This window comes from Argentina silus (assembly GCF_951799395.1).
Source record: "Argentina silus genome assembly, chromosome: 5".
NCBI lineage: Eukaryota > Metazoa > Chordata > Actinopteri > Argentiniformes > Argentinidae > Argentina > Argentina silus.
In genome coordinates, this window is record NC_139659.1 from 18,413,188 (window position 1) to 18,429,174 (window position 15,987).

At 44.3% G+C, this 15,987-nt stretch overlaps 2 protein-coding genes across 2 annotated transcripts; one reads left to right on the forward strand and one right to left on the reverse strand.

Annotated features, from left to right (window-relative positions):
* Nucleotides 1-1,244: 1,244 nt before the first annotated feature.
* On the forward strand, nt 1,245-4,087 carry kcnv2a (potassium channel, subfamily V, member 2a; the record flags this gene model as incomplete). Its single annotated transcript, XM_083670784.1, has 3 exons — nt 1,245-1,430; nt 1,599-2,723; nt 3,815-4,087. 3 exons carry the CDS (start codon nt 1,245-1,247, stop codon nt 4,085-4,087), a joined length of 1,584 nt encoding a protein of 527 aa, XP_083526910.1.
* Nucleotides 4,088-6,737: 2,650 nt separating this feature from the next.
* Nucleotides 6,738-15,615, reverse strand: pum3 (pumilio RNA-binding family member 3). Its single transcript, XM_083670882.1, has 18 exons — nt 15,601-15,615; nt 15,167-15,266; nt 14,867-15,064; nt 14,372-14,510; nt 13,764-13,839; nt 13,242-13,335; nt 13,073-13,139; nt 12,530-12,704; nt 12,048-12,151; nt 11,782-11,860; nt 11,533-11,631; nt 11,285-11,338; nt 11,108-11,188; nt 10,609-10,751; nt 10,246-10,468; nt 9,856-9,943; nt 8,912-9,002; nt 6,738-7,306 (listed from the first exon to the last, which is right to left on the reverse strand). Exons 2-18 carry the CDS (start codon nt 15,249-15,251, stop codon nt 7,180-7,182), a joined length of 1,923 nt encoding a protein of 640 aa, XP_083527008.1. The 5' UTR covers nt 15,252-15,266; nt 15,601-15,615; the 3' UTR covers nt 6,738-7,179.
* Nucleotides 15,616-15,987: the final 372 nt, after the last annotated feature.

The window sequence follows — 15,987 nt, forward strand, 5'->3', positions numbered from 1 at the left end:
TTCACCAACAGACAATGAACAGAATGGTTTGTGTCATTGTTCAATTGTGTGCCTTTTTTGTATGGGAGAAGGTTGATCAGGTAGGTCTAATCTATATTCTGAATTCCAAATTCCAAATGCCTAAGCACTAGTGTAAATGAACATAGGGCAGATATAAGCAATATGGTTATTATAGCTCCATCTGCCCATCTGTTGGGCTGGGTAGAGATGTTGCAATATTGCTGAAATTCATCAATAGCATATAATAGCACACACACACTCCAGGGGTCAGATGTTGGGTTCTTATCATGCCTCCCTTCTGGGATTATCATACTCATTATCATACTCATACAACCAGTGGTTTTAAGACTATTAACATGTGCGTGTAGATCTGCATAAATGATGAATGAATACATGAAAGATGTCAGAGTCAGGAAAGAAGATTCCTTGTCACCATCCTGATAATCTCTTTCTATTTACTGCAGTAAATTGTAATACCTTTAAGCCTTTAATAGTTAAACTTCCATTGTTACAGGAGACAAAGAATCTCATTCATGCTGCATTCTTGTCTTTTCTTAAAATGAGAGAGTGACCAGCGGCTAAGAAAGAATACCAAAATCTAAGTGGAATTTGACAGACCATATAACTAAGGAAAAGCAATGAATTTGACTTAATTTTCTAAAAAAAAGTTATAAAATCCTAATTCAATCTCTGTAAGTATCCATAAAAACAAACAAGTTCTCCACATATGTTTAACAGGGAGGTCAGCATGGGACATGAGGTCAGCAATGGGACATGAGACAGCATGGAGTGTCTGCTGTGGCCAGGAGATTAGATCTGTGATGTGTTAGGCAAAAAAGAGACGTCAAGGTGGAGTGAGAGAGAGGGAGGGGTAAATGAAAGATATTGAGAGAAAGAGGGAGGAGAAGTGAGAGAAGGGAAGGGCAAGCAAGAGAGACAGAGAGGGAGGGATAGTGAGAGTGAGTGAGCAAGAGAGAGAGAGAGAGAGAGAGAGAGAGACTGAAAGAGGATAATAGTATTTACAACTTTAAGCTTCGCAGTCAGCAACATTAGACGGTCAGGGCTGCATCCCTCTGCTCTGCTGTGACTCATTACTCATTAGGCTTACAGATGCCTCTACACACTCTGTGAGCCGCCGCGTCCGACTCGGGCCCAGAGCTTTCACACACACACACACACACACACACACACACACACACACACACACACACACACACACACACACACACACACAAACCTTCAGCATGCTCAAGCTCAAAGACAGACGCCAGAGCCTCTTCCCCAACTACAAAGTTGGGGGGGGCACCCCCACCTTCAAAGACGCAGAAGAGGATGAGCTTCCCTTCGACACCAACAACTTGGTCAAACCATGGAACTCAATGCAGGAGCTCAGCCGCGATATCTACAACATATATGCTGAATATGAAGACGTGGAAGATGAAAGAATGCTGGCCTCCCCATCCAGTATGCTGGCCTCACCATCCAGAATGCTGGATTCCCCATCCAGAATGCTGGCCTCCCCGTCCACAATGCTGTCCTCCCTGTCCACAATGCTGGCCTCTCCATCCAGTAGGCTGGCCTCCCCGACCTGTAAGCTGGCCTCCCCGTTCAAAATGCTGGCCTCCCTATCCAAAATGCCGGCTTCCAAGAACTACATGCTCAACATCAATGTAGGCGGGAAGATCTACCAGATGTCCTATAGGGTGGCTGCCAAATACCCCAAGACCAGGATTGGCCGATTGGCCACCTACACGGACCACAACAAGAAGCTGGCCCTGTGCGACGACTATATCGTCCAGAACAATGAGTTCTTCTTTGACCGCGACCCGGACGTCTTCCACAACGTCTTCAATTTCTACCGGACCGGTGTCCTGTGGATTAAAGACGAGCTGTGCCCGCGCAGCTTTCTGGAGGAGATCAACTACTGGGGGGTGAGGATCAAGAACACCCACCGCTGCTGTCGCATCTCCTTTGAGGAGCGGCAGGACGAACTGAACGACCAGCTGAAGATCCAGCGAGAGCTGGAGGCCGAGGTGGTGATGGAGGAAAATGAGGACCTGTTCCAGGACATGGCGTTTGGCCATGTGCGCTACGGCATCTGGAACCTGATGGAGATGCCGTTCTCCTCAGTCACCGCCAAGCTGATGGCGACGGCCTCCAGCTTCTTTGTTCTGGTGTCGCTGGTGGCCATGACGCTCAACACGGTGGAGGAGATGCAGTACAAGATGCCCACGGGCCAGCTGAGCGGGAAGACGCATGGCGAGCATGTGGAGACCTTCTGCATCGCCTTCTTCACCATGGAGTTTCTCCTCCGTCTGGTCTCCACGCCAGACCTGCGCCACTTCGCCAGGAGTGTCCTTAACGGCGTGGACCTCATCGCCATCCTACCGTTCTACCTCCAGATCTTCCTGGAGTGCTTCGAGAACGAAGACTACGGGAAGCACGGCAGCGAACTCGAGACAGTGGGGCGGGTGGGCAAGGTGGGCCAGGTGCTAAGGATCATGCGCCTGATGAGGATCTTCCGCATCCTGAAGCTGGCGCGCCACTCCACGGGCCTGCGGGCGTTCGGCTTCACGCTGCGCCAGTGCTACCAGCAGGTGGGCTGCCTCTTGCTTTTCATCGCCATGGGCATCTTCGCCTTCTCGGCCATGGTGTACACAGTGGAGCATGACATGCCCCGGACCAACTTCACCAGCATTCCCCACGCCTGGTGGTGGGCTGCGGTGAGTCTATATAGCTGTGTGTATTTGGTCGCTTACACTTTACTTAGCATGTATTATGCATTATAACTTATCATAGACGTGTATGATTTCTTATAATGCCTCAATTCATAGTTTGTTATGTAATGTGCTACATTATGTTAAATGGCCATTTTTTAATGGGCTCAAAATGGCTGATAATAACTCTATGCAGGAGCTATAGACAAAGACATGGAGATGGATCATGTCTGATCCGACACCCATTGTCTATGGGCCAACCTAGTGCCTTAAATATGTAATGTCATTCAACAGTGCCTCAAGAAGACCTCTGACCAGCGAGTGAAAATAGCCCGGACAACTCCATGCATCACTCACACTTTCCTAGATTAATGCTTTCAATACAACGTTTTACATTCCCTGGTCTCTCCCTCCTTCTGCCTAGCCTCAGACTGGAGTCTCCCTCCCTTTTTTGTTGACCTTTCTGTCGCTGCCAGGACACTCCCATGTTCTTCTCTCTGGCCTTCCTCCCCAGCCTCTCCCTCTCAGTCATCTCCTTAGCCTCTCCCAGGCAATCTCTCCCTCTATCCTCTCTCTCCTTCCTAGTCTCTCCCTTGACTCTCTCTCCAGTCAATTGAATTCAACAGGCTTAATTGGCATGAAAAACATTTGTTTACATTGCCATGGCAATAGTTAACACAACTGGTACTTGCTGGAAGTAATATCATATATGTTGATTGTAGTAATGTAATGTCAGTACATTAAATTAAAAAGAACAGTTTCTCCTCTCTCCCTGGCCTCTCACCCAGTATCTCCTTGGCTTCTCCCCCCAATCTCACCCACCATCTTCCTATACTCTCTCCAGTCTCTTCCTGTCGATCCCTCCCCATCTTCCAGGCCTCCATCTCCCTGGTCTTTCCTTCCCTCTTTCCCTGACCTCTCCCAGGTCTTTCTCTCTGGTCTTTGCCCCCAGTCTCCCCCTCCTTTTCCTCTCCCGACACTGATCTCTACCTTCACCCTGTCCAGGATTTAGCTTCATTTGATTGTCCCATTGACAGCTACTTCAGAGAGGGAATTTTTACTGACAACACAACTGTTCTTTTTCCTTTCCCCTTCAGGTGAGCATCTCAACTGTGGGTTACGGGGACATGTTTCCAGAGACCATCCTGGGCAGAATCTTTGCTTTTGCCTGCCTCTCCTTTGGGATCATTCTGAATGGCATGCCAATCTCCATCCTGTACAATAAATTCTCAGACTACTATACCAAGCTGAAGTCCAACGAGTACACATCTACCGTCAAGGCTCGCGGCAAGGTGCGCTTCGCTAAGAGGGCGGCCAGGAAGCTGGCGTGCTGCCAGCCCACTGCCAATGAAGCTCCGTCAAGACTTTGATCGTGGCATCACGTGCTTAATGGGAGAACCTCCATTCAATTACCGATACTGTTTGCACATGAAATGATTTCTACTAAGTGAGGGTCCAAAGTCCAATGGGGGGGCTCTGCTTACTGTTGCTGTAGACCGGTTTCAAATTCAATTCAGGTTCACCAAGCTATTCTCTTACTTGGATAAGAGCATCTGACATACTTATTTGACTACGGTCTGTTACCTTCATGCTTTATTTAGTTCCAAACAAGGGACTGCCAATTATTGTGAATTGTCAAAGGTGAATAAGGCATATATGAAACTGAAAAAAAGTGAATGCATTTTTTTTGCTAAGTTATACTATAGCAAAGTGCATCAGCCCTTCTCCACTCACCACTGCCATGTCATCTAAACTAAGACATAATCCACTGCTGAACAGCGAACAGCCTGAGATAATACGTTCAAGATGCAACATCTGGATGAATGAGTCCAGGTTATCTACTCCGCCCCTCCCCCGTGAATGGGCATCTGTGGAAGACTGAACCTTCCCAAAGCCGATTTATGAATATAGAAGCAGCTTGCGATTGAGCGACACCATGTTTCTGTGCGTAGAAGATTAAAAAGACTAGGTCACTTCTTGTGTTCTCTAATGTGTGTGTGGAAAACCGCAGAAGTACTCTACAGAAGCTTAAGCTATTCTCAGCTTGATATGAAAACATCAGCCTATTATTGGCTACAAGGTTCACCAACAACACAAAGAAACTGTCTTCAGTTTTAAAGATACATTATATACTTATATACTACAGATATTTGCATCTGGGAGTGCTCTTGAGCCAAAAGTGGTCCCCTAAATAGTCAGAAATATTTTACATCATTGGACAAAAAGGGGCACAGCTCCATATGCCCATGAGCAAATAAGGTTATTTTGCCAAAGTTTGTAACACCATGGATTGTATGGTTTAATGAGGTAGGAAATGTATTGATATGAAATGAAATGGTCCCTACACATCGACTCAGTCATCAAGAAGGCACACCAGCATCTCTTCTTCCTCAAATGGCTGATGAAATTTGGCATTGCACCAAAGATCCTCACCAACTTCTATAGGTGCAACACAGAGCATGCTGTCTGGCTGCATCACTGCCTGGTATGGCAATTGCACCACTCAGGACCGTAAGGCTCCACAGAGGGTGGTGAAGACTGCTCAGTCCATCACTGGAGCCACACTCCCTGCCCTCAAATACATATACACCAACAGGTGTCTGAGGAAGGTGTTGCCATTGACTTTTCACATTGGACTCTTATTATCTACTGCTGCTATCGGATATATCTATAGGATATTTTGACCTACCAACAGATATTTATATTATTTTGCACTGCCCACTTCCACCTCCCTGTATATTGTTACTATGTCATATCCAGCATTTGTATTGTATTTATATTGTATTTAGTGAGGGTGTATTTTAGCATTTAGGACTTTTATTGTATACTGTGTATAACACTGTTGAGGCCCTGTGTGAACTAAGTATCTCACTGCTCACCAAGTATGTGACAATAAAGAACTTTGACTTTTGACAATGCAGTCAACACTCAAGCAAAACATTTGAAGTAAACAATTAGCAACTAAACTTCCATAGTGTACCTTTAACTTATCTTTAAATGTTTAAACTGATAGTTCACTCCAAAATCAAAGTTGGGGGGGTCAAATGGGGCCTAATCCACATCTCATGCCATGTTGTGTATATCCAGTTACACCTCAATCCCAAATTAATTCAAAATAGAAGCAGTCTAATTTACTGATTTTATTGTTCTAATCCTTCCTGTGGGGTTGAGGCATGTTACCGGCATATGGCTGGATTTACACAATATGGGGTGTAATGTCGACCTCTCGTCATTATCCCACTTTTGAGGTCTGAAAACATCTTACAAACCTTGCATTTGGTGTGGACTCAAGAAGGAAGGTATTATCAAAATGAGCGCAACAAACAACACAGCACAGCTCGACCGATACTCAGTAGTGCATGTAACATGTGACCAAATTGTGGTAAACTATCACCCAAGCAGGCATTGATAATCCCTCAAAGTGATTAGAGGAATGCCAGGCTTCTGGAAGGATAAAAAAAACCTTCCTCAGCTGACTGGGTCTGTATATCAGGACAAATGGAATGTGAGAAGACAGGCCCACTAGATTAATCTAACACTTGTGCCTGCTTCTGCGACCTTGAAAGAGGCACACCAGTAGACAGGGCTTCAGAGTTGTGATTGAATGTGGTATAAAGGTCATGACTAGTGGTTTTGTTACAGCGAGGTGTAGCTTTAACTAAAAGTTAAAGTTGCGTTTTTATATATTAGCGTTAACGCTAAGCTGGTTGACCCATTTTATCTTCTCTCACTACATCCTTGCCCCTCGGAAACAGGAAACGTGGACATTTCCGACTGGACGACTCCAATTACTTTGAGATCTCAGTTTCCCCACTCAGAGCTGTCTCAGAATTTGCAAATAAGGAGCTCTACGCAAAATCCTACTCTTAATCTTGGTGAAAATGTTTCATTTTAGAGGGGCACTTGAATGCAGCATGCGCCTAACAATTAGGGTTTGACATTAGCATTTTATACATAACTTACCAACAAGGATACTGCTAACTGACAAATTCTCAGTTCTCAAGTTCCAGACAAAAACAATTGTGTACCAACCAATAGCATTTTTTATTGTTTACATACAACATTCTTTAGTTTAATTAATTGTCCTCTGATGGCTAGTATAACTTGAAATCATTATCACAGTTACAAAATATTACAAAAACTCTAGGGTATTTCTGTTACTTTTGCATTGCACCAAAGCTTTAACAAACAGACATCTGAATTCAGTGGACAAATAACGTAGTACGAATAAACTTCCTCTAACATCCCCGTTTGACGAACATTGCAGGGTTTTCACCAGGGTGGTGATGACTTAACTCGGTGGTGGACAAAATGGATAATTACACAGAAAAAAACAACATAAACCCAGCTCAGTAATCTCCTACAGATAAACCTGATTGAATGAAAACCTGTGATGACACGGTCTGTGAAAGGTCACAGTAGAAGGTGAACTGTGTGAGCGTGCGGCAACAGTATGTCTCTATTAGGCCAGTTTCTCCAGGAGAACTTCCACTCCTTTACAGTTCTGGATCTTCTGCAAGTCAGAGGTGATGGCCCTCAACGCCTTCTTCATCTCCTCTGCCACAGTCTCATCTGCACCGCTGACCAGACTGGGGACAGACAAACAGATGGTTAAATGAATTCTTCTTTAACCTATAAGATAACAAACTATTGGTCTATAGGTTTACATAACTTTTGTCTCAAAAGGCGCTTGTGGGTTAAAAAGGGTCCCCAAAATTGGACCTCATTGAACAGAAGGGCAAGCTTAGGAATGTAGTTCATTTGTTAACATTTTAAGTTCACTAGATCTAAGGACTGTGGTTTAATAATGTAAGAGGTTGTTTCATATGATATATTATGCATGAAGGAATTCAGGTCAACATTTGAGAAATAATTAACAAGACTTGCAGAATGAACTTTCAAAAGTAACACCTGACCCAAATTGACTAATGTATTCATTATATTTCTCATAAGTTCGTAAACCGCATTTCAACTCATACTGATCAAGTTACATTTTACAGGATCTCAACAAACAAACAAAATGATTAAACATTTAAAAAATGAAATCAAATTGTTTGATATCAAAATACAGCCATAACTCATAAATCTGCCGCTGCTTAAAGTCTTAGTGAGATTATGGGAGAGGACAATAACAGGGGAAGACAAGGGATGGAGCAACGGAGACAGGGGAGGAGAAGGACGGATAGGAGGAGGCTGGAGTAAAAGGAAGGAGAGGGAAGAATGAGGGGGAAAAAAAAGGAAAGTAGCAGAGTAGGCTGAGTAATCCTGTGCTTGCGGCTGTTTCACAATGGGCAGCTGTGCCCTTCTGCCCCCTCCTCTATCCGTCATGCCATCAAAGGATGAGGAGAACGTATAGACATTTTGACAGGCATCTTGGAAGACCCCCTAGCTGACAGCAGTGTATTTCCCCTTTAACACAGAACCTCGTTGGCAAACTAACAAACAGCTAGAATGATTTGACAAGCAGAAAATCTATAGTGATAGGGAGCTTTAAGTGCTATAATGAAGACAAATAGCTTCGCAATGAATAGTCTGGGCTAGAGAGAGATTCCTTTGGTTCACTTCAATGCAATGGTTTGAATTCCTGAAGTGTTCAGTCTCCAGAGACCCTGTTTTGAGCCTGTTCTAGGTTCAGTGACTATTTTCGCAGCTCTATGAAGTTCGATGTCACGGTGCACATTTCTAAAGCAGAGGACCATGGACGCCTATATTAGCAAGACAAACGTGTTTAGTTTAAATCTGTTTACAGCTTATTGTTTGACATGGCACTGAAGTAAACAGGACAGTAACTGTGTTGAGAGAAGACAGATCTCAGCAAATGGCCGCTCTTCCCAATGGTGGGACATTTTGTGTGCGAGGCGGAATACACACTTCTATTATTACTGCTGGGGTTTTGGCTCCAATTGCCAGGTACTGAACACAACACAGTATGTTTGCTTTAGTCATGGCAGCTTTGGTCAGCTGTAGCTATTAGATGGAACAGCCGTTTAACAGACACGCAGACCAGTACAAGGGTTTGGTGCTCAAGGGGTGTAAATTACATCTTCAGGAAACAACAAAACTTTGATTATAAGCCAATCGAATATACCCTCTATTTCAATGATATTGTTCTATTTATATAAAAATAACACATTTTGGCCCCTTGCGCACAAATCCCTTGGATCAAGCAGTGATAACAGAGCATAAACACTCACCAGCAGAGCACGATGGCGCCACGGTTGACTGCAGCCCAAGTCTTCAGCTTGTCCAGCCCCACGTTGTCTACCAGGATCCTGGCGAAGCGCTCTGTGGAGACGTGGTCAAAATACGGTCACTACCAGTCAACACCATCACATATGTGACCTGATCCATCATTTTCAGTCGCTTGTGCACCTAAACACATTTTAAGTTCTGATGACTTGAGAAGCTGAGAATCTCAGTGTTCTAAACATGCAAACTTTGTGCCTCAACTCCCAATAACGGGCGAAGTTTGCTCTATTTTTGATGTATCAGCTTAGCAGCTAAAATCCCAAAACAGCCCACGTAAGGGTTTTTGATGAAAATTGTCACGCTAATTAGGGGCGGTGACATGCGACTGTAAATGATAGAACCCATCACCACATTATACAGTCAACATCACCACATACAGTCAACACCACCACCACCACCCCCACATACAGTCAACACCACCACCACATACAGTCAACACCACCACTACCACCCCTCCACATACAGTCACCACCACCACCACCACCCGCCCCCCCGACGTACAGTCACCACCACCACCACATACATTCTCCTCCACCACCACCACCACATACATTCTCCTCCACCACCACCATCAACCCCCACCACATACAGTCACCACCACCACATACAGTCACCCCCACCACATACAGTCTCCCCCACCACATACAGTCACCACCACCACATACAGTCTCCCCCACCACATACAGTCACCACCACCACATACAGTCACCCCCACCACATACAGTCACCCCCACCACATACAGTCACCCCCACCACCGGAGGATACAGTGTCAAGTCACAAACATGCATTGAGAGTACTGTTGTTAAGTCACTGTTGAGGTGATACTTATGTGGTTCTATCTGTGCGGTCATAGGAGCGTGGTCATGTGTGTGTCAGGAGCAGCCCTACCTTCTCTCCCGGCCTCCTTCATCTTGGCGTCTTGTTCGATCAGCCACTTGAGCACCAGGTGCCCAGCAGGGTGTTCACACATGTGCAGCTGGAGAACAGGGAACAAATAAAAAGTCGTGTTTAACAAGAAATATTTGCAAAGTAACAAACAGATTTCCAAACTGGGTGTGCTCTGAGCACCAAAACAAACTCTCAAATCATCCTAATAGACCAAACAGACATCTATAACATTGTTATAGAGAAATGTTGCCCCCGTCCCCCTTCCCTCCACAACCCCTGCCCCTCTTCACCGGTCCCTAACCTGTTTCTCAATCCTCCTCCTCACCTGTCCCATTCCACACCTGTCCCTCTTCCCCCCTCCTCACCGTCCCATCCCTCTGTCTCCCTCACCTGTCCCTCCACACCCCCTGGGGTGAAGTCTAGGGCAGCCATCTCAGCCACTGCCTCCATGGCGGGCCGCAGGTCCCCGATGGCGGATCCTAGGATGTCGGTGACCGCCACGATGGACGCCTTGTCCATCACCATTGCCTGGGCGTGTTCGCACAGGTGCTCCAGCAGGGGCGGTGACACCGCCTCCAGGAGCTCCTGCCGACGAATCGCCACGTCCTTCTTACTGCAGGTGGAGAGAGAGGTTTCTGGTTACCAATCTAGTCACTCATCCATCCATCCACCCAGTCATCTATCCACCCACCCATCCATCGCTTTTGCTCTTGACTAGCTTGAGTGACAGGTCCGGGGTGTCGCAGGACTCACCTGTGGGGGTTCCCGTCGCCCTTTGCCAACACCTGGCTGAGCTCTGGTAGAAGGTGGGCGGGGGCTCGTGGGTTCAGCAGGTAGACCATCACCTTCTTACCGAATTTATTATTGACAACCTCAGGCAGGGAGCCTAGGACCTCCTTCAGAGTCAGAAAACGGGGGAGACGTAGGAGAGGGGGACGAAAGAAAGAAAGGGAGAGAGAGTCAGAAAGATAGGGAGAGATAGGAGACCAATAGTCTTTTCTCTATTCCTCGCATCTTCTCTCCTCCCTTCCTTGTCAAAAAGCAATGGAGGAGAAGATCTAAGTTCTTCCCCTTAGATCTTCTCCTCCGATGCATTTTGAGAAGGAAGCTAGGAAGGAGGATGCGAGGAAAAGAGAGCTTTCACTCAGAGAGTAAAAACATAAACATAGTCAGAGGTTTACTCTAGTCAAGGCAACACTCACACACACACAGTTCCTCCTGCCACAGACACACTCAGCCAAGACCAACTCACCGATAGGACGGCCTGCTTCACTAGCTTGGTGTCGTCTATGCAGTCAAACGCCGCCAGCAGGACGAGGTGAGCGTACTCTCCCTGTGGAGCACAGCCAATTTCACCAGTCATTTTCTACACTCGCATACATACAAATACTTATACTCAATACTGTAAAAGACAATACATTTTACTTACGGTCGCAAACTTAACAATGTATGTCTTCATGGTTTTAATGATAACTTTTCTGTCCTGAAACATAGAACATAAAAGTACATAAGTAAACATGCACACCTACACACAACCGACATAAGAACATGCACAAACAGACATCCGTTGGAAGATGGCGAGCAACCTCCTATAATCCAATTTTATTTTTTTAAATATGTTATCACACCCTGTGGATACATATGTGTTATATTATCAGACTTGAGTGCAGAGCTCACCTTAGGGGTTCCTTGCCACAGGCAGTGCATGGCGACTCGGGCTCCGTCGTGGGTGTGGGCCATGTACACCACCGACTCCCTTATCGACTCAATCATCTCCTGCAGGGTCGCAACATCAAACGGTGTCAGAGACGGGGTGGGGGGGTCATTCAAAGGAATTCACACCTTGACTGACTGGTGTACAGTCGTTCGCACGCCATCGCTAAACGTTGTTGAATCATTCACACCTTGATTGACTGATGTACTTACGGTCCTCTGTTTGGCTGGGGCGTGAAGGAAGAAGTCCAGAAACACTTTGTGCACCAGAGAATGCTTGATCACAGCCTCTCTGAGGGGAGAGAGAACAGTGACATTAGTTAATATGTGACTTAAAAATATATATATTTCCGCTTTTCTGTGATGAGAGTGAAGATATGTACAGTCTGAAAGGCTCTCCATAAAAATACATGGTTGTTCATGCCGTATGGGCATGGTTAGGGTGTGTGTACGTGTGTGCTTGTGTTTTGAATCCTCACTTTGTAGCCATGGGCGTAAGAATCTGCTTCATCTCATCCATGATACTATTCAGCTTGTCTGGGTTACTCTCCAGCACCTTCTCCAGTGTAGGACACACTGTCGACTGAGAGGCACACATACATTATCAACCATCCATATGCAGAAGCATGTACTACAAAGACATGAACATCAATTGACCTGAACACAAGTCTGGTTTATGTCTTTCCACTGTATTCAGTTACATATCAAGACCAAACTAGACCGCGACAGTGTACGACAGTGGGAGAGGTGTGGTCCTCTGTGGCTCAGTTGGTAGAGCATGGCGCCAACAACGCTTAGGTTGTGGGTTTGATTCCTACTGGGACCATATATACTGAAATGTATGCACTCACTGCAATGTAAGTTGCTTTGGATAAAAGCGTCAGCTAAATGGCATATATATATATATATATATATATATATAGAGAGAGAGAGAGAGGTATGTGTGTGTGTGTGTGTTCACCTTGAAGACTTGGAATGTGTTTCCGTAGAGCTCCTCTGTGAGCATGAGCCTCTGGGCCAGGATGGCCTTGTCGTTGTAGGCGTACTCCACCACCGACGAAGCCTCCGAGTGACGTAGCATCTGTCTCACCTGCCCCTTGAAGGCCGTCATAACACCCCCCACCTGCTCTTTGCTCCTAAGGAACGCGCGCAGAAACAGAACATTGCATTTTAGTCCAGGATTAGATTTAATCTGTCTCTGGGAAATAATCCCCTGATCTATTGACTTAATTTCCATCTGTTGGTCTCCTAAACAATTAAGGAAATCAAACCACAGATGATGCACTTCACAGGGTTAAGTCTTAGCCCCACTTTCAGTTTTAATAAATAGGTTTCATATGCGGCAAGCACAAGGGATTAGTGCTGAATCATTTAAGATCATACACATTATGGTTAAATCATACCCATAATGATTAAACCATACACATATACATTATGATTATGAATACTTAGTAATGTATTACAAGCGTGTGCACGGAAGGAGGTAAACAGCTCAGTCACTTACCCATACATCAAAAACTTCTTGACAATATTTCGGGCGTACTTTGATTTACTCAGCTCGACCATGTGTTCTATGAAACAGAATAATGTTGTTGTTATAGATACAGTGCATCGTGTGACAAAAACGACTGACTCATCTCCACAGAGGAGAACAACAGACCAGACCCACTGACCTCGGAGTTCATCGAAAACCTCTTGTCTCTGCTTGTCGTTGCCAAACTGGATGAAACACTGGAGCACTCGGGTAGAATCATGAGCAAACGCTATCTGAACAGGGAAGAGGAGAAACGACCATCAATTATTCATCTTCATCTACAAACTTGATTCAACGTGATTAATGTGAACGTTTCGTTGTCTCGCACTGCAAAGTAAATTGCGTCTTTTGTGTTCAATAGTTTTTCGGCATTCACAATGAGAATTGACAGTGTGTGAATTTTCCTTGTCTGTCCTATTCTTTACTACATTCTCCATTTGTCCATTGTTAAGATCTACAATGGACAGACTTCTGCAGTACAAATGACACGTCTGCAGCATGCTGCCTTTCAGTGATATCAAAAAACAACAAGAGCATACATACATATTTGAATGCTAACGGTATCAGAATCAGAATTCTTTTATTTGGCCAAGTATATTTGCACATACAGGAAACTGACTTGGTGAGGTTGGTGCATGGAGATAAAAAACAAAGAGCTTACCGCTTTTATCTTGCCACGGACAAGTTCCTGAAGCTCTGTTATGAGTTTGTTTCTCTTCTCTTTGTCACAATCTTTCCTGCACGTAAAAATAATGTAGTAAGATAACAGATATCAATCTGTCAGTGAGAGATGCATTACTAAATCTGAAGGAAAGATAACAATAGCCTTTTGCCTTTTAGGAAACAAGTTCCTGTTCCATGTTATTCATCCTACTGTTATTCCTCATCTTTGCAAAATCAACAACCTTCATAATTCACATGTATGGCTTAACTGGTTTATGCAAGATCCTATTCATCTGGGCTTTATAAGTATTCATCAAATCCATTACACCCAATAATGAGCATTCTATTGACACCTGACTCTGACAAAATGTGTATTTGAAATGGTTTCAAATATCTGAATAACTTGGGGTATGTTTTATATAACTTATCAGGCAGAATTGAATCAATGGAATAGTCTGAGAAGTGCAAACGAATATTGCAAGGCAAGATAAATCAAGCACACCAAGTTTTTCCAAATATTTGAAATCATTTCAAATATGTATTTTTCCCATGTCTAATTGACACGTTATTGACACACTAGTGGAGTAAAGGAGTATGCTGGTTTACCTCCTGACTATCTCCCACACTTGCTTGGCTCTGTTCACTATGACGTAACTCTCCTTCCTTCCTTCCTGCTGGCGATTCTGCTTCAGCTCCTTCTTCTCCTTTTTGAATTCATCCCATTTGGGCTTCTTTGCCTCTGAACCTGTGCAAATACACAAGATACAAGATCCTTTATTTTGGGAATTTGTTTCCAGCATGGTGGAAAACTACACATACATGACATGAACAGAAATGAGACAAGAACGACTATACATACAGTAATACACATTATGTGGAAAGAGTTTGCAGGACAGGTGCATTAAAATGTCATTATGTGGTCAAGATATGCAAGACTTAAAGTTACCAGGCAGGTATCCCACAACGGGTGTGATCATTCATACACAGAAGGTTTAATGTCACTCTCACTAAATATTTCTATATTTCAGCATGCTATTAAGGAAGGTGTAAAACCTTGTTTACTTTTGACAGTTCAACACAGTATCAAGCTGATTCATTTACCTGCTTCTCCTTTCCCCTTTCCTGGGACAAATGTTCTCTTCCGCGAGAACTTTCCATCTGTAGGTTTTTTGTTGAATTTCTGCGGAGCACCTTTTCCTCCTGTTTTCTCAAACGTCTTGCCCTTCTCTGCAACGTGTGGCTTGAATGGTCTTTTAAACGGTTTACCGGCTGGTTTGGTCCATGGTTTACCTGTGGATTCTAAACACAAGTTCTCATACTCGTTAGGATATGTTGGATTTAGATTTCAAATGAACACAACTATCTTGTCATTTAAAACAAACGTGTCAGATTGTGACCTACCTTTTGATTGAGGGCCCTTTCCTTTAGGAGTAAATTTCTTGCCACCCTTAGGAGAAAACGCTTTCTTTTGGGGTTTGTCCTCCATTGTTAATATAACTCACTATTCAGCAGAAAGAAAGATACAAATACTTAAGACAGTTGTTGTCACTTATATGACAGCTATATGACAGAATTAACGTTAGTGTCAACTTGAATAATAGTTAGTTATACCCTGGTGCCGAGTGCCATAACGAAGCAATGTATTCAGTAGCTTCGCTAATAGCAAGCTAGCTAGTAACACAGGTCAGAGGGAACTCTAAAGAAGATATGGTTTTATGTGCAATAATACACTACATGTGATATATACATTTTCAATGAAAATACAGCAATGCCAAGACCAGAAACATTATTTCAACATTATTTTCCTAGCTGGACCAGTTCACACGTTTACATACCTTCCCATGCGTCTTCTCTACTGCTTTACGGCAGTAGCTATCGAATCAAAAACTCCGTCGCTGCCGTAAAATGAATGTGTGCTTTTCGACAATGTTGTGGCATTACGGCATTTATGGCAATGTACCATTTCAGCATGTAGCGATTTACCTTGCCTCTTTGGCGTCATCATTTTCTAATTTGACCACTGGATAAATGTAAGAAATGTGGTCATGCCCGTAATCTAGACGAGCCACCAGCACATGCTTTGCCATGTCCAGTCCGCTCAATACAAAAAGGAAAGCCAGGAAAATGTGGTAGGGATGGAAATTGAACAGGGCTTACGGCTGTCAACAGGTAGATGCTAAATGGGATTCTTGGGACGACCGTACCGTTAATCCTTAACCTAA

What these genes read in the sequence shown, in the direction of transcription:
- pum3 (XM_083670882.1), bottom strand. Translation starts at nt 15,251, where the DNA reads ATGGAGGACAAACCCCAAAAGAAAGCGTTTTCTCCTAAGGGTGGCAAG. An exon ending in CCCCAGCCAAACAGAGGACC is followed by an intron (nt 11,632 to 11,781) that starts GTAAGTACATCA and finishes GCGACCCTGCAG; the next exon opens with GAGATGATTGAGTCGATAAG. An exon ending in TGAAGCAGGCCGTCCTATCG is followed by an intron (nt 10,752 to 11,107) that starts GTGAGTTGGTCT and finishes CTGACTCTGAAG; the next exon opens with GAGGTCCTAGGCTCCCTGCC.